The sequence below is a fragment of the Lissotriton helveticus genome, chromosome 2_2, assembly GCF_964261635.1.
Source record: "Lissotriton helveticus chromosome 2_2, aLisHel1.1, whole genome shotgun sequence".
Taxonomy (NCBI): Eukaryota; Metazoa; Chordata; class Amphibia; order Caudata; family Salamandridae; genus Lissotriton; species Lissotriton helveticus.
Genome location: NC_136060.1, coordinates 504,171,660 through 504,194,523, shown reverse-complemented (window position 1 = coordinate 504,194,523; position 22,864 = coordinate 504,171,660). Strand labels below are relative to the sequence as shown.

The following is a 22,864-nucleotide window of genomic DNA, read 5'->3' as shown; positions in this document are numbered from 1 at the left end:
GGGTTGTGCAGTTTCAAAACAGACCATTGCTAGATGGGTCTCCTCTACGATTGGACTTTGTCATCAACAGGCTGGTAGACCCTTACAAGCATTGCCAAGAGCACATTCAACTAGGGCAGTTAGCTCTTCCACTGCCCTTTTTGCTGGTGTGCCACTTCGACAGATCTGCAGAGCTGCCACGTGGTCTAGCAGGCACACCTTTACTAGACACTACTGTCTAGATTCAGCAGACGATGCAGATGCTTCGGTTGGAAGAGCAGTGCTTCGCAATCTTTTCAAATAAGGTGAGCCTCTGTTTCCACCTCCTCATTTATGCTCTTTAGACGTTTGCTCAGAAATTTATGATTACTGTTATACATGTCTACTGTATATATTTATATGCATATATGATATTCAGACGTCTACGAGCGTTATGATGTGAGTACTGCTTACTATTCTGATTCAGGCATGTGAATCTATGAAAGACACCCCTAATACTGGAGAAGAACAATAGTTACTTACCTGTAAACAGGTGGTTCTCCAGTATTGGTGTCCTTCATAGATTCACATGCAACCCGCCCGCCTTCCCCCAGAGACTCTCTCGGATAGCATGGGACTTCACTCCTGTGCGCGAAAATCTGAGAGCCTGAGCCTCTGGGGAGAACATTCTGGTGGGTGCTGTCGCCTGATTGGCTGCAGTTTGGACTAACACATAATGACTTGGATAGTCACGAGTATGGAAGTTTTTTCTGCTGTAGCTGGTGCTACTTACTTCCTGGTTTGGTATTTCTGATATTTGCTATATATTTTATGGCATTTTATTGCTTTTTTATATACCGTGGGACTCCTACTCCGACGACGGGGAATGATTCAGGCATGTGAATCTATGAAAGACACCAATACTGGAGAACCACCTGTTTACAGGTAAGTAACTATTGTTCTTCTCCAGTATTGGAAGCTTTCATAGATTCACATGCCTGAATTATTCCCAGTCATCAAGACGGGAGTCTCCGGTATAAAAAAAAAGCAATGCTTAGTTGGATAGCAAACTGAAAAGAGGCCTAGGCCCATTTCCCTTTTGCAACCCATAACCTTTGTTATGTAAAAGAGACCAAATGTGTCTCTGAACCAATCAGAGCCTCTCACCCTCTAGAACACTCCTGAGAGAACCTTTTGCCCCTCAGATTTTCCTGCATTTGTGCCTTAGACACCTTTTGTGCTAAATCCAAGGTGAGCCTGTCAGGGGAGGAGGGTGGGTTGAATGTGAATCTATGAAAGCTTCCAATATTGGAGAACTACAGTAACAGGTAAGTAACTTGTTTTCTTACTCCAGTATTGGAGCTTTCATAGATTCACGTGCCTGAATCAGAATAGCGAGCAGTAAATCATAGCACATTTTTTGTCACCTAAGACTTGGAACCAGGCAACGTATGTACCTTGAAAGTAGCACTCTTTAGATAAATATAAATATATATATACATATATACAGACTGAATCTTTCAAGAATTGCATATAATACAATACATAACAATAAAATGTGCATATGTAACCAATAAAGGAAGGAGAGATGGTAAAGAGGGCTCACCATCACTGGAAAAGGTTTCTCAGTACTGCTTGTCCCACTGCCACATCCTTCTCCGCAGCTGCATCCAGGCAGTAATGTCTGGTGAAGGTGTGCGTACTCTTCCAGGTAGCAGCTCTGCAGATATCCTGGATAGGTACTCCCGCCAATAAAGCAGTGGAGGTGGACACTGCTCTTGTAGAATGAGCATGAACACGTGCATTCAAAGGCTTCCCAGGCGCCTGATGACAATATTGTATTGCACTTGAAATCCATCGGGCAATTCCCCTCTTTGATAAAGGAAAACCCTTCCTGGGTGCACTATAAGAAACAAACAGTTGAGAAGACTTGTGGAAAGGCCTTGTCCTTTGCAAGTAGAACTTCAGACAGTGCTGAACATCTAGTGAGTGAAGAGCTTTTTCCGCCGCCATTGACGGTTGAGGGAAAATCTCTTAAGGATCAACGGTTCATTCAGATTAAAGTCTGTTGACACTTTCGGAATGAATTTAGGATAAGTCCTGAGAACAATCCTGTCCTCCTTAAACTGTAAGAACAGTTGTTGTATAGTGAGAGCCTGTATCTCCCAAACTCTCCTAGCTGGCGTGAGAGCTATGAAAAGAGCTATCTCCAGGATAGGAATTTTAGGTCCGCCCTGTGAATTGGTTCGAAGGGCTGCTTCATCAATTGAGATAGAGCGATGTTCAACTGCCAGAGAGGTGGAGGAGGTTTTATGGGACGAAAAGTAAGAAATAATCATTTCATGAACTGTTTGAAGATTCTTTCGGATCACACGATGGTCCTGAGGAAGTTCTTCTATACCGAGATATAGCAGCGAGATGCACTTTAATAGAAGCATGGGCCAAACCAGATTTTGCCAACATTAGAATATATGGGATAATTTCATGAGCCGCTGAGTTGAAAGGATGATTCTTACACTCTTGGCACCACAAACAGAACCTCTTCCATTTCATCTTATATGTCCTGTTTGTACTTTCCGCTCTTGGCATTTGATAATATATTTCTGCATTCTGATGAAATATCTAGGTGTTGAAATTCGCAGTGTTCAGGAGCCAGGCCGCTAAGCATAGCGATTTCGGATCTGGATGAAGCACTTGTCCCTGGGACATCGTCAAAAGTGACGGTATTGGTTGTAGACGAATCGGGTGAACCTCCGACAGTAGGAGCAACTCCGTGAACCTGTGTTGTCTGGGCCACCAATGAGCTTTCAGTATCATTTTGCATAGTTCCTTCTTTATCTTTGTAATAATGCGTGGCAGGAGGGGAAATCGGAGGAAAAGCGTAGGCAAAGACGCCTGACCATGCCATCAAAAACACATTTCCCCCCCCCCCCCCCCAAGATCCCTGTTGGTGATGCCAACTTTCGAAGAACCGGCATTTCTTGTTCTGAGCTGTCGCAAACAGGTCCACAGTCGGCACTCCACATTTGAAGAAGATGCTTTGCAAGGTGTCCTGGTTGATCTCCCACTCGTGGTAGGTTGACTTTAGTCTGCTCACAGTGTCCGCTTTCATATTCTGATCCCCTGGAAGATGTTCTGCTTCCAGAGACACTCCGTGTTGAACAGCCCATTCCCATATTTTTTGTGCTTCCTGCGATAGGGAGAGTGATCTTGTACCCCCGGTTTGTTGAGATAATGCATCGCTGTGGTGTTGTCTGTCCTGATTAGTACAGCTGATCCTTGTATCCTTGGCAGGAAAGTCAGCAATGCCAAGCCCACTGCGCTGAGCTCTAGCAAGTTGATGTGAAGTTGTTGTTCTTGCAACTTCCACCGACCGCTAACCTGAAGGTCCTGAAGGAATGCTACCCACCCTTCCAGGGATGCATCGGTGGTAATCACCAGTGGAGCCGGTTCGGTAAGGAAGGAAAGACACACCAAAATGTTTATTTTTGGGTCCACCACGCTACTGCCTGAACCATGGCCAGTGTGATCTTCACCATGTCGTGGAAGGTTCCCTCTGCTTGATGCCATTGCTGATCCAGTTGTTCCTGTAAAGGACGCATTTTCAATTGGCAGAAAGCAACAAGAGGAATGCAAGAGGACACTGTTCCTAGTAGTGACTTGTAACGGTGTACTGAAAGACACTTTTTTCTTGCAAACGCCTGGGAAAGAGATATAGCCCTAGTTGACTCTCTATGGAGGAAAATGCCTTGTTTACTGTGGTGTTCAGAATCGCTCCCAAGAACGTGATGTTCCTTGAAGGTTGATGGGATGATTTTATCCACATTCTGAGTCAGACCCAGTTTGGCAAACAATTGTTCGCATGCCGCTGTTGACTCCTGGGCTGATGTTAATGATGGCGCTTTGACTAACCAGTCATCCAGGTACGGAAAAACCTGGTGTTTTTGTTTCCTTAGAAAAGCCGCCACTGGTGCCAGCCATTTTGTAAAAATTATCGGGGCTGATTTGATGCCAAATGGCAGTACCTTGAACTGGTAATGGTCTCTGGCTACTGTAAACTAAAGATACTGCCTGTGGGAAGGATGAATGGGGATGTGAAAAAATGCATCTTGTAAGTCTAGAGTGGCCCTATGATCCCCTGGGTTTAAGAGCAGCAGAATGTCTTGGAGGGACACCATACGGAAATATTGCTTCTTGAGAGAAGTATTCAGAGATCTCAGGTCTATAATAGGACGCCATTGGAGAACATTCTTCCGGACTAGGAAAAAAAACAGGAATAAAACCCCCTTCCTTTCTGGGAGATTGGCACCGGTTCTATTGCTCCCTTTCGGAGCATTGCCCGAATCACTCGATGCATCTGAAGTAGATGTTTGACCTCTGGACTTGTCGATTGGGTGAGACCTATTGGTGTTGTTAATGCTTGTTGAAAATAAGCCTAGCAAAGTGTCCCTCGGTCTGTGAGATCTCCTCATCCAACAGCAACTGGAAATACCTGAAAAGGGCACCTACACCCAGCCATGTGAAAGTCTCGGCCTTTCTCAGAGCAGGCAAATGGGCAATATGGCCTTCCCCATGATTCGGATACTAGATCGCAGTAGCATTCAGAACGGTGATGTCAGGAGTGAAGGAGATAACCGATCAGCTTCTTTTGTAAGATAATCCTCAGACACACAAAATAGAAGTGAATATTATGGAGGCTATAGGTAAATCTACCAGCGCTGGGCACCGCAACCATGCAAACACTGTCCTATGAATTACAGTCCCACACTGCGGAGGTGTCGAGAAATCTAACCACGCTGGACACCGCAACTCTGCAAACCTCGTTCTCTGAAGTAAAGTCCTACACTGTACAGAGGTGAAGAGAAATCTAACCACGCTGGGCACCGCTACCCGACAAACACCGTCCTCTGAAGTACAGTCCTACACTGTATGGAGGTGTCGAGAAATCTAACCACGATGGACACTGCAACCCGGAAAGCCGCGGTCTCTAAAGTAAAGTCCTACACTGTGCAGAGATGAAGAGAAATCTAACCGTGCAGGCCATCGCAAACCTGCAACCATCGTCCTTGAAGTACAGTCCTACACTGTACGGAGGTGTAGAGCAACCCAACAGTTCTGGCCACCGCAACCCTGCAAACACCGTCCTCTGAAGTACAGTCAATATTTATCCTTGACCCAGGAGCTAAGGGCAGCTAGCAACCATCACATCTCAACACTAATCCTCAAGATACGTCAACTCTTTATCCATGAGCCAGGATCTCAGAGTAGCCAACACCCAGCACATCTTGAAATCAACCCTATGAACCATCAGTTCTTTATCCCGGACACAGGAGCGGAGCGCACATCTTAAAAGTAACCCTCCACACCTGCCACATCAACATCGCTTTGGTTATTAGTCCACAGGTACTTGGAACAGAAATGCTTTTTTGGTGATTTTGGCCAGCTTGTTAGTGCATGTAGTGAATGTGGTTACACAAGGTGCTTGGCGATTGCTAAATTTATTACATGGGGGTGAGTATAGGTTCTTGAGGGCAATACCATGCTCATTTTAATGCTTTAGATGCAAGGTGCTTGGGATATCCCATTTCAATCAGTTTGCTGGAGAGGACAGAGGCTTCTGTAAGGTAGTCCGCATTCCACTTGCAGTTTCTACTCCAGCAGGTCCTCTCCTGTTAGATGGTTTACTTTTTTTTTTTGCAGAGTTTTATATAGTGCGAACTAGAACCGAACCGAATCAGTTATCAGAGTGCTTTACATAGCACCAGTTACGTTACATGAGGACACACTTTCCTTTTAGGCACGGGGAGATTAAGTGATTTGCCCAGAATCACAGGGGGTTTTTTGGCGTCGTTACCGAGACTCGAACCCAGATCCCCAGGTCCGAGGGCGAGCGCCTTAAATTGGTTCGTTCTTAATACATTAACACCAGATCTATTCATTTATATCAATTTTTACAAGGGCTGCTACTGTGTAGGTCTAGTTGTTTCCCTTTTCCTTCCTATCAACAATGTTTTGACCCCACATCCTAAGTGTATATCCTCAAACACGTAGGGACGTTCTTAGGATTCTTCACCTCTGGGGCACCGGATTCCAGTCGGCTGTGCGTCAAGACTGGAGACCTCGGTTGCCCGTCTGCCAGCGGATTCATCCAACGCAGTTTCCTCGTCGCGCCTTCATTACAATGATTGGACTCATGTGGGTTTATACTCATTGACACGGATAGGCTTATTTTTGTTTCTTGCAGATGCTAGCACTCCTATTTCCGCATCACAGTTCATTTTCACCTTTGGCACAATCCTGGATTTAGAACCTTTCTGGTTAAATGACTGTAGGTGCATTTTATGGCATCCACTGCCTTGGTTCCTTTCTTAATTGCCTCCTCGTGAGTCATCTTTGACAATTAGCTCTCCGACATGATATTTCTCGGTGGGATCCATTCTCTACATTCTGTGGCTAGGCCTTTCCTGTATGTAAATTCTTAGGTCTCTCCCATACCTGGGAGGATTAGTTTTCCGCTACGTACAACACATTATTCTTTCTTGAAGTACTTGTTTGTATTCATATGCACCGTTCTTTTCCCTTGGTTTACATTTCATGCCGGCCTATAAGTTATTTTCTTACCAATGGACTAGTGCCACCAACCAGGCCTGAGCGTTGTTGTACTAACTCTCTACGCGCATTTGTACGCGTGCTCATTCGTGCTACTCCACTTCGCTCAGATTTATTCCTATTATCTATCTTTCCAATTCCTTAGGTATCCATCACTGTATCCAATTGTAGGGAACTGTACCAACATGACCTTAGAAATAATTCTGGTCATATGATGTGTAATTAAGTAATACCCAGAAAGTTTATCCTCAAATCATAGTCATTCAGTGAAATTGGTACCCACTAAATTCTAATTGCTTTAATTCCGAATATGACCCGTCCATTTACTTGGGGTCAAAACAGTCAACATCATTACAGCAGAGGAAAGAATTTTTTTATTCCTCCTATGTAAAGCATAATGTGTGTGACCTTTAATTCTTTCACGAAAATTCTACATAACTAATTGTATATAATCCTCCGCAGTCATTTCTTATTTTCCTTGCGGGTGACAACTTTTGCAGCCCACATTTATTACCTGTGATGCGTGCTCACTTTAGTCAGTGAGCACAGCTTTTTATTAAATCAATCCTGTAAATATCCAACCGTTCTTTAATTTATGATATAAAATAATATAGGTTTTGTTTTCTATATTTACTGTTTTACAGATATGAATTGTTATTGTAAATATCGATTTGGAGACTGTTTAAGTTCCTTACGTTTATCCCTGTCCGAATGGGTCTATGGGTTTCTCTTGAGGCTTTTGCTAAAATGGGATAAGTACATAGAAAAAACAAAATTTTAACAGTCGCAAACACTGATTTGGAGCATTTGCGGCTGTTAAAATGCTTAATATATCTGGACCCAGAGACCTGGCATAATAAGAGGACTATACAGAGACCTAGTAGCCAGAGGTCCAAGGGATCCTATCAACGTGGTCTACAATAACAAGAGACAATGAAAGGCTTCCTTCCCGCTGTTGCAGCCATTGATTGGGATATTCGCGGAATCCATCGTGGCATCTATGAGAGCAGACAAAGAAGTGGAAGGCTGTGTTTAGTCTCCTGGGGATAAAGTTTCGCTCCACCATCAGATAGTCTACCTGAAGCAAGTAAACAGATCTGGGCCTAGGGCAATGCATGTACTAGAGAGATTCAGAAATCACACTGGACTCCAGATCAGCTGGGATAAATAGAGTGTCTCTCTGATGGGAGTGGGGCCACACAAAAGAGGGCTACACCGCCAGTTGAGAATAGAAACAGAACGATTTAGATACTGAGGAATACAAGGATCCCAGCATCCTGGGCCATGCCGAAACAGTAATATTTCCCTCTTAATGGACCGAGTTAAGAGATGTTCAACACTGGGGTTCCCTCAACATATCACTTTTGGGTATGGATTCTCCTATCAAGATGGTTGAATTCCCGTGGACATTGAATTTGAATTTAAAATTATTTATAAGAGCGCACATACACCAGCGGCTTCTTGGCGCTACCACTAACAGACTACTGAGAAAGGAAAGAAACAGGGGGCCGAGGGGGGTTATTCAAATGATTGCTTAAATAGGTGGGCCTTAAGTTGTTTCCGAAAATGTTGGTAGACAGTGAGGGATCGAATTATCGACATTATAAGCCATAAAAAAAATTCAACACTAAGTATCTCTTCGATTCCTTCAATGCTCAATGGGGTCGGTCCACTCATTCTTGGCGGCACAGTGGTGTACACTGGCCAAGTGCTGTAAACATTTGACAGTGGACTGGGACTGGTGGATTCTCTGGCCTACTCCAATATCACATTTGGCGATGGTTAAAGATTAGATTCCTGAACTCTGAGCGGACCCAGCCCACAATAGCAAAAGATGAGCTATGGGATATGCTTTTTATAGAGGGGGGGAGGGGCTTGCCCAAAGAGCTTCCACCAGCGGCTAGAACTGATGAGTGTTTGGAAAGATGCAACAAGACAACGGATGGCAATGGAATTGAATGCAACAACCCCCCTATGGATGGGAACGACAGTGTCACTAGTTGGTGCCCTAGGTAGTTTCAAAGGCTGGGATGTACTCAGGGTCCCTACGTTAGGGTAAGTGGGATTAGGCAACACTATTAGTGTATTGACAGACCTTAGGAAAGGGTAGGCGTAACCCATAGAGCACAAGAAGTTCCACAAGTTAGCCCACTAGAAGCCAAGGTTACTATGACCACTCTTCCCAATAAGAAGATCTTGTACATCTAGAAAACCATATGGTCATTTACACACCAGATACCTCCCAGACACTCAGGGAGGCAGATGGGGACCCACTGCATGACACAGAATGGCAAACCACACCAATGGGCCTGAAGGAAATAGCGATCTTTTATCCAAAAGCACAAACATCTGCAGAAGGCGGGTCAAGTACTATGGGAATGGTGAACAAAAACTGGGGTTTGAAAAGAGGTAACATGATCTTATCAAAGAAAGGAAAACTATTGATGCAGTCAAATGATGTTTGATTGTATGCTATGGACGTGGCCTATATTGTTATATTTGAAAATGTAAAAAAATGTTTTATAAAAGAAAAATTAACCGTCAATTCAACGGCAAAGGAGCTGGGTACAGAATCCCTCAAACTTGGCACCAGAGAAAGGAGGCCCGAGATCAAGACAAAGGTTGGGCAAAGGGTTGGGGACGGCATGACGATAAGAGTCTACGAAGAGGGCTGGGCCACTAACACAACAGTGTAGGCAAGAGTCCACCAAGGCCAGTTTATGGGAGAGGGAAGGGCTCTACTTACTCAAACTGAGGCCATGGGACCAAACAAAGAATAAGGGTTGGGAAGGTGAAATCCAGGTAAGTCCTAATAAAAAGGCAGGCCAAGAACAATTTTATACAACAACCTCAGGCTGGGGCAACATTTTCCTGACTATCTGAGAACAGCAAACCTAGGGCAAGAACAATGTGCTAACAGATCCAAACCAGGACCAAGGGGGTGTCTCAAACCTCACAGGAAACCAAAGGCAGGTGAGAGCTGGAGGGAGGCGACAAATTAAAGTCCAATGATGAGGAGGGCAGGACCCTCAAGCTAGAGTCGTGAGGAAGACAAAACAAATGTGTCAGGGCGAAGGAGTTACCTAGACCTAGCAACATGGTCTAGATTTATAAGTAAGGGAGTTCTGTAGGGAATGTAAGTGACACTGTGCAGATGCGTGCATTCCTTGGCCTGTGACTGGCACACCCCTCAAATCTATATGGGAACCATTCCTGCTACCACTAACCTCCACTGACACTTCCTACACCTCAACCCTTCTACGAGCTGCCCTACCAACGCTTTTAAAATGTTACAAAAACAAAATGATCGCCTTTGAGCCTGCTGCAAGACAGCTGGCCTGCGCTTGCTGCAGTGAGCGAAGAAGGTGGACTGGAGACGCAGGAATCAATGAGAAGCAGATTACTGCACATTTAACACGTATTGATCGAAGCAGCCAGGCAGAAAGAAACAGCACGTGAGAGCAATAAATAAGCATCGCGCCTTCCTTCAACAGGCAGCCCTCAACCATGTTCTTTCTACCCTCTTCCTGGCAGTCCGAGCTACAACAGTTTTGAGCCATGAATAAATGGAAGCTGATAGAAGCCGACAGATATTCACTAATGTGGTTTAGCTGGTGTGAAGGTATTACATTTGATAAACCGAAAGCAGTCTGCCCAGGTCTGATGCAGTTATTGGCCACTCAATCACTGTAACATGTTAGTCATGTCACCTGCCATCCCCCAGACCTAGTAACATAACATCACACAATGCACAGCACACAACACATTACATTACACAACACATTACATATAACACAACACAACATGCATATGGAAAGTACACTTTCACTTGCATCTACGACGGAAGGATGTTTATGTCCAGTTCCAAAAGCACACCTGGGGATGCCACACCTCTCAGCTGGCATTGAAGATCTACCATAAAGGCTTTACCATCATCGGATTCATAAGTAGCAGGTAGAACTAACATCCCATTCACAGTGTTCAACCTACAATGCATTGCCAGAGGTTCGTAAGCACAACCTGGAAACTTCTTACCAATTCGGTAAGTACATTTTTAAATAAAAATGCTTTTCACTTTCAAAAGTCGACACTTTGAACAATTTCTGAACAGTTCAATGTTATCCTATGGGGAAAACAATATAGCGGTTAAACCGGTAAGTATCACACTTACAATTACAGTCTTTGGGACCAAAGGTCAGCAAGGGGGAAAGGGTCAGGTAAGTACCAAAACTGCACCACCAGCGACACAGGTGCGGATGGGTGCAGAGACCAAAATCGGAGTTCGTCCCAATGCGTTTCAATGGAGACTGGGGGTGCTCGAAGTCACACTGCTTGCAGGTAAGTAAATTGGTTGCGGAGGCCAAGCTTTGGGGGTTAAGCACAGAAGGGGTTGGTGGTGGCAAAAGGTTACACCACATATACACCATCAGCGGCACAGGGGCAGCCAGGTGCAGGAAGAGATTTCGTGTTGAGCACCCAATGCTATTCAATAGAGATTCTGGTGTTGACAAAACAAGCTGCAGGAGTTGCATTGGAGGTTGCAGAAGGAAGACCAACAGCAGCAGAGGTATGTAGAGGTGTAGGGGTCATAGGAGCACCGTCGGTTCAGTTCACTAAGGCCCAGGGGCTTAGGGTGCCGGGGTGCCTTTCGACATCGAAGTCTTCTTACCTGAGCCTGTCGTGGTCAGAAGGAGCCTCTGGATTCACACGGCAGGTGCCATTGTGGAGTCCAGGAGAGGTCAGCCAATGCTGGATTCGAAGTCAGGACTGCTGGAGAGACTTCAATGAACAGGTAAGCCACTCGGACTCAGCCCGTGGGCATCGGGTGCAGAGTGGGCCAGAGTCACGGTTCCAGCTGGATCCATAGCTCTAGTATTAGAGTTCTTCTGGACAGGTCCGTTGTCCATGGGAGACTGGAGTCTTTTTCGAAGACATCAGTCCTCCAAGGGTTTTCAGAGGTCGCTGGCTACAAGACAGGTCACAGGTTCGATGAACCTGGAGACAGGCTGGTAGGGCTGGGGCCAAGGTGGTCGTCGTCTTCAGTCTTCTCTGCAGGGATTTCTTCTTTCTTTTTAGGTCATCACAGATCTAGTTTCCAGGTCTGAGGGAGCCCTCTAAATACTAAATTTAGTGGGCGTTTTAGGGGAGTAGTAGGTAGGGCCATTGGGCACCTTACCGGGTGTGACTACACCCACTATTAAGCAACCCTCCTGTGGGAGGGGGTCATAGCCCTTGCCCTAACTGGAAGAGTCCCCTCATCTTCAAGATGGAGGGGACTGAAAAGTGTGTTTAACTACTCCTCCTAGCCTTTATAAGTTTTTCTGCCGGTTTTCTCACCGAAAGTGGGGGTGTAAACCAGAGGCGGTCATCTGCTGCTAGCAGCAAAGGCTGGGGGTCGCATTATAAATTATTATTTTATTTATTATTTGCGTGTTTATATAGCGCTATGAATAAACTCCCATAGGAGTATCTCCGCGCTAGTGACAACCGGTAGAGAAACTAGAAAAGGAGTAGTGCGGTTAAAATTGTGCTAATGAAGCTCCTATCTTAGCTAGAAAGAACTAAACAGAAAAGTTTTCAGATATTTTCTGAATTGAAGATGGTTACAGCATTGCCTCAGTGAGAGCGGGAGTGAATTCCAGAGGTTAGGACCTACTACGGACAGAGCCCTGCCACCTAGCCTTGATTTAGTTATCTTGGGAACGCTCAGTAACAGCTGTTCACTGGATCTAAGGGCCCGGGTAGGGACATATGGGACAAATTTACTGGCCATGTATTCTGGTCCTAATTGATGGAGGCCCTTGTGAATAATACAGCAGGTCTTGAACTTCACTCGTTGACGTATTGGTAACCAGTGAAGTTTGTGTAATAACGGTTTAGAAGGGGATCTGGGAGGAGCATTAAGCACCAACCTAGCTGCTGTATTCTGCACCACCTGCAGACGATCCAGAACCTCTTCATTTGCACCTGCCAAGAGACCGTTACAATAATCAATGCGGCTGATAACCAGAGCCTGAACTAAGGTTTTCCTATAGGAGTCAGGTAGGAAAGGAAAAATCCTACGGAGGAGACCTATCACGTGGAAACAAGATCCCACGGTAGTGATGACATGTTGCTTCATGGTCAGCTCCGGTTCCAATTTGACTCCCAAGTTCTTGATTATTGTTTTGGGCTCAGGAACTGGGCCCAGATCAGGAGGCCACCAATCGGGGACCATTGGACTCTAGCCTCACCGAAAAGCATCACCTCCGTCTTTCCAACGTTACATTGAAGAAAGTTGGAGGACATCCACCTTGCAACTGCCTTCCTCCCATCGGAAAAAGATTGTATAATTTCCGGGGTAAGTTGTTTAAAAGGGAAGAGCAGCTGCGTGTCATCAGCGTAGGACACTGGGCAGAATCCAAAAGCTCTAGTTACTTCTGCCAAGGGGGCCACATAGGTGTTAAATAATGTCGGGCTCAAACAAGAGCCCTGCGGGACCCCCTTGGTAATATTAACCTCTTCCGACCTAAACTCACCCATGGTGACAGATTGGGTGCGGTTGGAGAGGAAGCTTTTGATCCAGTCCAGTGCTCTACCACCGATTCCATTCACAGACAGGCGTTCGATCAGAATGTTATGAGAAATGGTATCGAACGCTGCCGATAAGTCTAGCAGCACCAGGACAACAGAGTAACCTTTGTCCTGGTACAGTCGTAGATCGTCTGTAATCGACAGCAAGGCCGTTTCGGTGCTGTATTTAGGCCTGAAACCTGACTGTGATGGATCGAGGCAACCAGATTGTTCAAGGTAGGTAGATAGATGTTTATTGGTGTGCTTTTCGATGATTTTCCCTAAGAATGGCAGCAGGGAAATGGGCCTGAGGTTAGACATGTTGGTCCAAGGAATAGATGTATTCTTCCTAATAGGTCTAACTAGGGCATTTTTCCAGCACTGTGGGACAACTCCAGTTGTAAGTGAGAGATTCACCAATCTCTGAACATCAGGGGCCAGTGTACTCCCTAAAGGACCCATAAGTCTAGCAGGAAGCAAGTCCGCAGGGCTTCCACTTTTTATATCAGTGAACAGCTTCTGAACCTCTATTAACGATATATCAGGAAAATCGTTAAAAGAGTGGGAATTAATAGGTGTTGTCTGCCCCAGGGTATAATTGTCCTGGCTACTTATGTTAGGGTTAAGTGCCTCAATTTTGTTATAGATGGCATCAATTTTTTCAGTGAAGAAACTGGAGATGCTATCACAAAGATGTTGAGATGCCATATCTGCACTTTCGCAAGCTGTAGGCTTCAGAAATGTGTTGACAATCTGGTATAGAACTTTCGAATCATTACCAGCTGCCTTTAACTGAGCCATAACGTGGTTCTTACGTGCAGATCGTATGGCTTTATGATATATATTAAGAGCCTTTTTATAATTAGTTTTATCTTCCTCCAGGAAAGATTTTCTCCAGCAGCAGACCTTTGAAACTTCCGCTTCGAGCACTGGCCTATTCTGTGTTATGTGCCAGAGTTCAACCCATGCAACTTAGATGCACATATTCTTACATGGTCCTCTTTTTGCACAATAACATTACTGCTGTCACCTTTTGCACATATTATCGTGTGTGACAATGTTGGATATGTTTCCCTGAAACTACTTCGGTTTGCACATCTGGCTTCGCCTAACAATATCATGGTGCCTCGAACAGCAAGTACAAGGCCTCTAGGCATAATGTACAAATGTTGTTTATCCGCAGGGTGACATATCTACATATCCATAACATTGCTAATCTATACCTACATCGCATGGATACTTTTTATTAGAAATAATAAGCATCTCAGAGGGTTAGATGAGGAGGCGCTGCATACAGAGACTTCACCACGCAACGGTCTGACATCTCCGTGAGGGGTGTCCAGTTCATTATCAAGACATAGTCCTACATTCTCTTCCATCAGGTAATGGGGTTGGGATTCTTGGCTCTACATCTACACACTCTAGACACACACAGAGTAGGGTTTGCATGGTGGGAGTACGCCACATTAGGACCTTGTTTACACACACACAGACACACACAGACACACACACACACACAGAGACACACACACACACAGAGACACACACACAGACAGAGACACACACACAGACAGAGACACACACACACAGACACACACACAGACAGAGACACACACACACAGACACACACACACAGAGACACATACACACACAGACACACACACACACAGACAGACACACAGACACACACACAGACACACACACAGACACACACACAGACACACACACACAGACACACAGACACACACAGACACACACACAGACACACACACAGACACACACACAGTATTTAGCACCATGTTGGAACTATATCTGCTATTTACTCTTTTGGAGCTTGTAATCACTTTCTTCTGCTTCCGTCTACGGATTACTGTAGTGCATGTAGTCTATACAAGAAGAACGTTGGTTCAATAAACATACAGAAAACATCCCACTGTGTATTCTTTGTATATATTCCTTGGAGAACAAAAGAGCACAAGTGACTGAGCGGAAAGGTTCTGATCGGTTACCACGATCCCCAAGGGGCCAGGGTTGTAATGTTCAGTGGTTGTCAGAAACTATTCGCTCCATGTTCAGGTTAGACGGGGCTTATGGTGGCACTGTGAGCTAGCTGGTCCCTAGGCCAAGATATCCTGAGGGGGTGCTTGGAATTAGTCTAGGCACCTCACCCAAAGTTTGTTGTCCAACAAAAGTGCAGATCCTACAGACTAGTGGCAACTACACGACATGGCGCTGCCAATGTTGGTTGGTTTAATATTTAAGTCTACCTGAGTAGTTCAGTTGTGCTTTCTTAGAGACTTAAACCCAGATCAGTTGACTGGGGGTGAGTGCTTGCAATGCATAACGCTCCGTCCATCATCCCCTTTGGTTTTGCTTTGTTCGCCCTGTGTTGGCAGGGTATGCCCAGACGTGGGTCCCTTCCTCACTTTGCCACTGGATTCAAGCTAGCCTGGCTGATGACGGCTGATTAGACAGAAACCGGTCTGAGGACGCTTGTTTCCGGTCCAGGGAAGACATGGCTTGGCAGTTTGGGCTGGACTGTTCCCATGAGGCACAGGGTCAGACTGATTTGCATATGGCCATGTCTGAACTGGGGTGGCGGAGTGAGTTATAGAATGATGATGGATTAAACACAGATCAGAGTACTTGCAATGCTCAACACTCCGTCCATCATCCCCTTTGATTTTGCTTTAACGTGTTTCTGCAGCCAACACATGCTATGAATATATCTTTCTCTACTAATCTGTAATCTAAGGTCCTGCAACAAACAAAGTAACGTACGATAGGATTGAATTAATTATTATTATTATTTAATACGCACAAAGAACATGAGGACATCTAGGTGCTAGGAGAAAAAACAAAACCGGAAAGGAATGGTAAATAGTGCAGGTAAAAACTAAGAAAAATGAACAGCAATGATTCACAGCCACTGTCAATCACTCAGGCCACATTAGAGTCCATGATTTGTTTCTACTGTATCACTCAAGACGGATACTAGCCATATTCAAATCAGTCTTGGTCCTCCTCCAATAGCAACAAACACAGGCAATCCCTTTCCACCCCTTCTCTTCTTTAAAGCTACTTCACCTTCTTCTATCGGGTTTCCCTGAATTTCACGCCATGAGAGCTGCCCTTGCATATCTCAAGCTTCCACCATCATCTCTTTTGTACTCCGTCGCTCTGACTTTACAATTGCTTTACACACTCTTGTCCACTTGGTCATTACTGTCCATGGAATAGTTCGCCTCCACATCTCTATTTACACTCTCCCCTCCACCTGCGTTTACTGTCATCCGCACTACCAATTGGCAATTTGAAAGGCTTTATACTGGTCAGCTCCAGTTCTCACTCTTATACTACTTCGCTATGTAGACATAAGTTCATGAAATTGTTTATATTAAAATAGCGATCATGAACAATCTTTTTTTCCAACTTCCACACCGGTCTTACACACCAAAATGTCAGAATGGCTGTGTGGATGCTCCTCTCATTTGCTGCTGCATCGCCTCACAGTGTATGCCTGTTGTACTAGCTTTCTTCCTCAATACCAGTTGTTGCAGATCTGTGTTCACAGCCAGGTGTGGAATAGTTTGGACAATAAACTGCCATTTTTGTATCTTGCAGAGCCATGTACTATGTCATCTTTACTTTGTTGAGTATAATTACTCACAAGGCACGGTTTAGTGAGTGACAGCAGCAACTAACACAGATCCCATAGTTACACCAAAACCTTTCTGAATTGGAGGTATATGAGCACACGGCTCAGCCTCAAAATGACATTCAAGACAAAGTTCATCCAAGACACTGGTTCTAGATTCAGCTCCAAAGATCAGGGATTTGTAGAAAACTTCTGTTTCAAAATTGTAAAATTCCATGAACAAATTACAAACAAGGGCCCCACCAAAGCCAAGTTAGTGATCAGTTTTGAGGAGGTAGAGTTTCAATGTCCATTTCAGTAGTGACAGGAACAGTGTCCTGGCGGGACACTAGTTGTAAGAGACATTTAAGGTCCCCGCTGGAGTCAGCATATTTAACAAGAGAACAGCTAGAGATGTGTAATAGTGGGCCAACAACCACTAAGAGGACTAAAAGGCTTACCAAACTTCAAGAGCCGTATCTCAAAGCAGTCACTTGTCATCTGGATTTTCTGGGGTCAGGGGGGAATATGGCTCTTTACAACAAATGCGTTGTTCACGCATTCCATTACAACGCGGTCATTACAACGACCGCGTTGTTTCAACGCGAACCATTAGATCGCAAGTCGGTTCAACGTCTTGCTGTCGGGGGCGCGCTGGACTTAGGAATAGTATTATTTACTATTATTACTCCAGTTTGTGCAACAGCAAGGAAGGTGTTGGATTGTAAATCCAACACCAGCGCGCCCACAACAGCAAGTTGTTGAAACGACTTGCGATGTAATGGTACGCGTGGTAACACGGTCGTTAGAACGACTGCGTTGTAAAGGAAGCTCGTTGTGGAGACAGCGTTGTAAACGCTGTTTTCCAGTCAGCGGCTCCGACTTGATGTTGAGGCATCACCAGTTTTAATTAAACTGGAAGTGTCCTGCTCGGTACCATTGAAATAGAGCAATCTCAGGAAATGTGAGGGCTAGAGAGGCATTGGGCTCCTGGAAATTAACACAGTATTCTGAAACTGCTCCATACATTAACCCCTTGCATGCAGATGGCGGCCCCCATCGGTCATGTACTACGGCGCTCCTGTGCTGATGACTGCTGGGGGTCGTCATAAACCTGCTCACTCGCGATTTTGCCGCACAGGCGCAGAATCGCGGCAGCATGCAAGGGGTTAAAGTAAGAAGAGAAAACCTAGTCAAAGAGGCAAGAGCCTCCAAAAATCCCACAAAAGGTGGGAAACAGAACAGAGTACGTCCAGGGATAGTCTTAAGTTGCCAAGGAAGAGAATTGGCTCCAAATGGCCTGCACTAGAAGAGTGTTGAGGCCTGCATATAAATTAGAAAAAAGTTAACTGGGTTTCGTTAAGCAACAATCATCAAACAAGGGAAAGTAATAAGACAAGGAATCCACAATAGTCAGACATGTTCCCATCACACTCCACACATAGCTAATATGCACCTACATCATTTCGAGTAAGCCTATGCAAACTTATTACTGAAAAATCATTCAAATAAAAAGGGTAAACCACTGCTGCACAAAACTGTAAGACTTTGTACTAAATAAGACTGCTGTAAAGTATAAAAATTGAGTAACGCCTAAATGTCTGAAATCCTTCACTGAGAGAACATTACAAAAGATTTAGGGCCAGATGTAGGTCGCCCAATACTGTTCGGTAATTGCCGAAATTACCGAATTTTGGCCGTTACCGACCGGTATTGGGTTTTTTAGATGTAGGTGGCATTTTTGGGGGATTCGGTATTTTACCGAATCTGTAATTTAAGGATTCGGTAAAATACCGAATTCTTAACATACAGATTCGGTAAATTACCGAATCCAGGATGGAGGAGCACTCAAGTTGGTGCATTCCTCAGTTAAGGATTCGTTATTTACCACCAGCTACAAGTTGGTGGTAAATAATGGAAACCTTTGAAAAAGCATTAACAGTGCGATGTGGCAGACATACGTGCCCTTAGGGCATGTATGTGTGCCACATGTGCACCCATACACAATTGAGGGGTGCAACAGGGTGTCAAAGTGACACCCTGCCACCCTTCAATGTTTTCCCCCTTTTACCGAATCGGTATTTACCGATTCGGTAATTGCCATTCATTCCTATGGGCCTCCAGGCCCATAGGAATGAATGGCAATTACTGAATCGGTAAATACCGATTTCGGTAATTACCTTAACTTACCGATTCGGTAATTTTGAACAAAAAATTACCTACATCCCATTTACCTACTCTTAAATACCGAATCGGTATTTAAGAATAGGTAAATTGAGATTACCTACATCTGGCCCAATATGCCTTGCTTGGTGCGATACAATCTAGAATTTCTCCGAGCTTACATTCTTTAAATTCCTCATGGTGTAAGCTGGTGATGGAGGGCTAATTCAAGGGTTGAATTATATAAGGAACTTATGCTGGAGAAGCACATGTGCCATTATACCCAAACAGTTAATATCAAGAAAGTAAATACGCGTTAATATGCATTATTACCAAGTTACCATCACTGACCTCTGTTTCTCCAAACATAGGGAGATGTGCTCGTCATATCTGTAGTAATGTGCTTTGGAATGGTCGAATGTGGTGTAGGGCAATCCTGTGCAGTCTGCCACAGATTCTGGAAGGACAAAAACAAAAGAACAACTTTCAACGCAGAGAAACAGGCTAACAGATCAAGGTCTTTTAGGATCGAGACAATGCCTGGTTAAAAAATAGAAGCAGAAGTGCTGCACAAGTTAGCTAGAGAGCAGAGGGAATCCTCAATGCACAGGTCATAGGCATCCCCAACATAATGTTGAAGAATCAAATAGCATCTTATTAGAACAGCCAAGAACTATCACCTAGTAGAGGCAAGTTATTCCAGCAGAAACGGGCATGGACGATCCCACGACAAAAACACAGACTACCCCCAGAAGAGACAAGTCGAATAACCGAAAAAACCACAGGAGAGCAAGGTCCTATCTATCCATAGGTCAACAGGAGACATGCAGAATAACCCAGAAAACCAATCGAGAGCAAAATCCTATCTATGGGTCAACAGGAGATAAGTAGAACAGTAAATCAATGGAGAGCAAGGTCCTATCTATGGGTCAACAGAAGACGAGCAGAATACACGCAAAAAAACAATGGAAAGCAAACTCATATCCATGGGTCAATAGGAGACAAGTCGAATAGCCCAGAAAACCACTGGAGAGCAAGAACCCATCTATCCATGGGTCAACAAGAGACAAGCAAAATAACAAAAAAACAATGTAGACCAAAATCCTATCCGTGGGTTAATAGGAGACAAATCGAATAACACAGGAAATCAATGAAGAGCAAGACCCCCATCTATCCATGGGTCAACAGGAGACAAGCGGAATAACCCAGAAAATCAATAGAGAGCAAGACCCTATCTATCCATGGGTCAACAGGAGATAAGTGGAATAACACAGAAAACCAATGGAGAGAAAAATCCTATCTATGGGTCAACAGACAAGTCGAATAACACAGAAAATCAATGAAGAGCAAGATCTTACCTATCCATGAATCAACAGGAGACAAGACGTATAACACAGAAAATCAATAGAGAGCAAGATCTTACCTATCCATGAGTCAACAGGAGACAAGACGTATAACACAGAAAATCAATAGAGAGCAAGATCTTACCTATCCATGAGTCAACAGGAGACAAGACGTATACCACAGACAACCAATGGAGGGCAAGGTCCTACCTATCCAGGAGTCAACAGGAGACAAGACGTATAACACAGAAAATCAATAGAGAGCAAGATCTTACCTATCCATGAGTCAACAGGAGACAAGACGTATAACACAGAAAATCAATAGAGAGCAAGATCCTATCTACCCATGGGTCAACAGGGGAGGAGTTGAATAACTCATAAAACCATTGAAGAGCAAGATCCTTTCTATGGGTCAACAGGAGGCAAGCAGAATGACGCAAAAAATCAATATAGAGCAAAATCCTATCCATATGTCAAAAGGAGACAAGTCGAATAACACAGAAAATCAATGGAGAGCAAAATCCTATACTCGGGTCAACTGGAGACAAGTTGAATAACTCAGAAAACAATTGAAGAGCAAGATCCTATCTATGGGTCAACAGGAGACCAATAGAATAACACAGAAAATCAATGACGAGCAAGAGCTTATCGATCCAGAAGTCAACAGGAGACAAGACGTATACCACAGACAACCAATGGAGGGCAAGGTCCTACCTATCCATGAGTCAACAGGAGACAAGACGTATAACACAGAAAATCAATAGAGAGCAAGATCTTACCTATCCATGGGTGAACAGGAGACAAGCAGAATAACACAGAAAACCATTGAAGAGCAAGATCGTATCTATCCATGGGACAACAGGAGAAAAGTTGAATATCTCAGAAAACAACTAAAGAGCAAGATCCTAATTATTCATGAGCCAACAGGAGACAAGACGTATACCACAGACAACCAATGGAGGGCAAGATCCTACCTATCCATGGGTGAACAGGAGACAAGCAGAATAACACAGAAAACCATTGAAGAGCAAGATCGTATCTATCCATGGGACAACAGGAGAAAAGTTGAATATCTCAGAAAACAACTAAAGAGCAAGATCCTAATTATTCATGAGCCAACAGGAGACAAGACGTATACCACAGACAACCAATGGAGGGCAAGATCCTACCTATCCATGGGTGAAAAGGAGACAGGCAGAATAGCAGAAAACCACTGAAGAGCAAGATCGTATCTATCCATGGGACAACAGGAGAAAAGTTGAATAACACAGAAAACCACTGAAGAGCAAGATCTTATCTATCCAGAAGTCAACAGGAGACAAGACGTATACCACAGACAACCAATGGAGGGCAAGATCCTACCTATCTATGGGTCAACAGGAGACAAGCAGAATAGTCCAGGAAACCTACGGAGAGCAAAATCCCATCCATGGGTGAGTAGGAGACAAGTCCAGTAACCCAGAAAACCTATGGAGAGCAAAATCCCATCCATGGGCGAGTAGGAGACAAGTCCAGTAACCCAGAAAACCTATGGAGAGCAAGATCATATCTATCCATGGGCTAACAGGAGACAAGTTGAATAACTCCGAAAACAACTAAAGAGCAAGATCCTAATTATTCATGAGCCAATAGGAGACTAGCAGAATAACCCAGAAAACCAATGGAGAGCAAGATCATATCCATGGTTAAACAGAGAGGAGTTCTTTTTAGTCCAGAAGATAATTTATCTCCACGGTCCGAGAGACAGAAGGAGTCAGTCAGCATAGCTTCCAGAGTGCCAGGAAGAGGACCTTTCCACCATATATTGCGTGAGATTCGTCAAGTTCTACAGACAATTCTAATTATAAAATGAATGGAGTAAAATGGATACGTAAATGAAAAAGTGTACAGTACTGAAGACCAGTACCATAGTTGGTAGGACTAGACTCTTACAACAAGAGGACATAAAATGAGCAGAAAGGCGGCAGCCTACAAAAATCAGGTTTTGTGCATAATAAACCGGATCCATAAACACACTTGGATACAAATATCAAAACAATGAGTATCTTGCAATCAAGGGCAAAGCAGAGCATTGGCAGGAAAGGTGAACTGTAGGAAAGCATAATCTTGAGGTGGAATTTAAAAATTCATTTTAAACCTGCAGAACAAAAAGGTACGATATCTGAAGTTCATAAAGCTGGGATGAGAGGTTAACGAAGTTTAAGAAATGAAAACCCAATAAATAAGAACATGAAAGATGGAGCTGGAAGTAGAATGATGTAATGGAAGGTCTAACAAAGCACAAGTTACTACTTGTGTAACGATATATCTGTAAGAGACATTAGTTAGTGATAATATTCCTTACCTTATAATATCCCCAGGCGTCAGACTGGATCCGGAAAGTTTTGCTTAGCAGTACCCCTGCGCGTCAGTTGGTGGCGTCCTGCGGCTCCGTGTCCGTCACTGGCGTCGTCAGCGCCGAGATGACATCATAGAGGAACTTAGGCGCCACCCATGCGCACAGACGTCAGTTCTGTACATGACTTTCCACGCCAGAAACGCGGAGCCATGCAAGATACTGACCATTGGTGCATAAAACTAGGGCCCTAACAGGAATGACCTT

The 22,864-nt window shown here is 44.3% G+C and overlaps 1 protein-coding gene across 2 annotated transcripts in view; it reads right to left on the bottom strand.

The window, feature by feature from the left end:
• The window catches only part of PCGF1 (polycomb group ring finger 1), a 248,410-nt gene that overhangs the window by 102,699 nt on the left and 122,847 nt on the right, over positions 1-22,864 (bottom strand). For both annotated transcript variants that reach the window (XM_078679068.1, XM_078679069.1), the window contains exon 5: positions 19,271-19,376. In XM_078679068.1, coding sequence (XP_078535194.1) covers positions 19,271-19,376 — 106 coding nt within the window. The remainder of the gene's footprint in view (positions 1-19,270; positions 19,377-22,864) is intronic.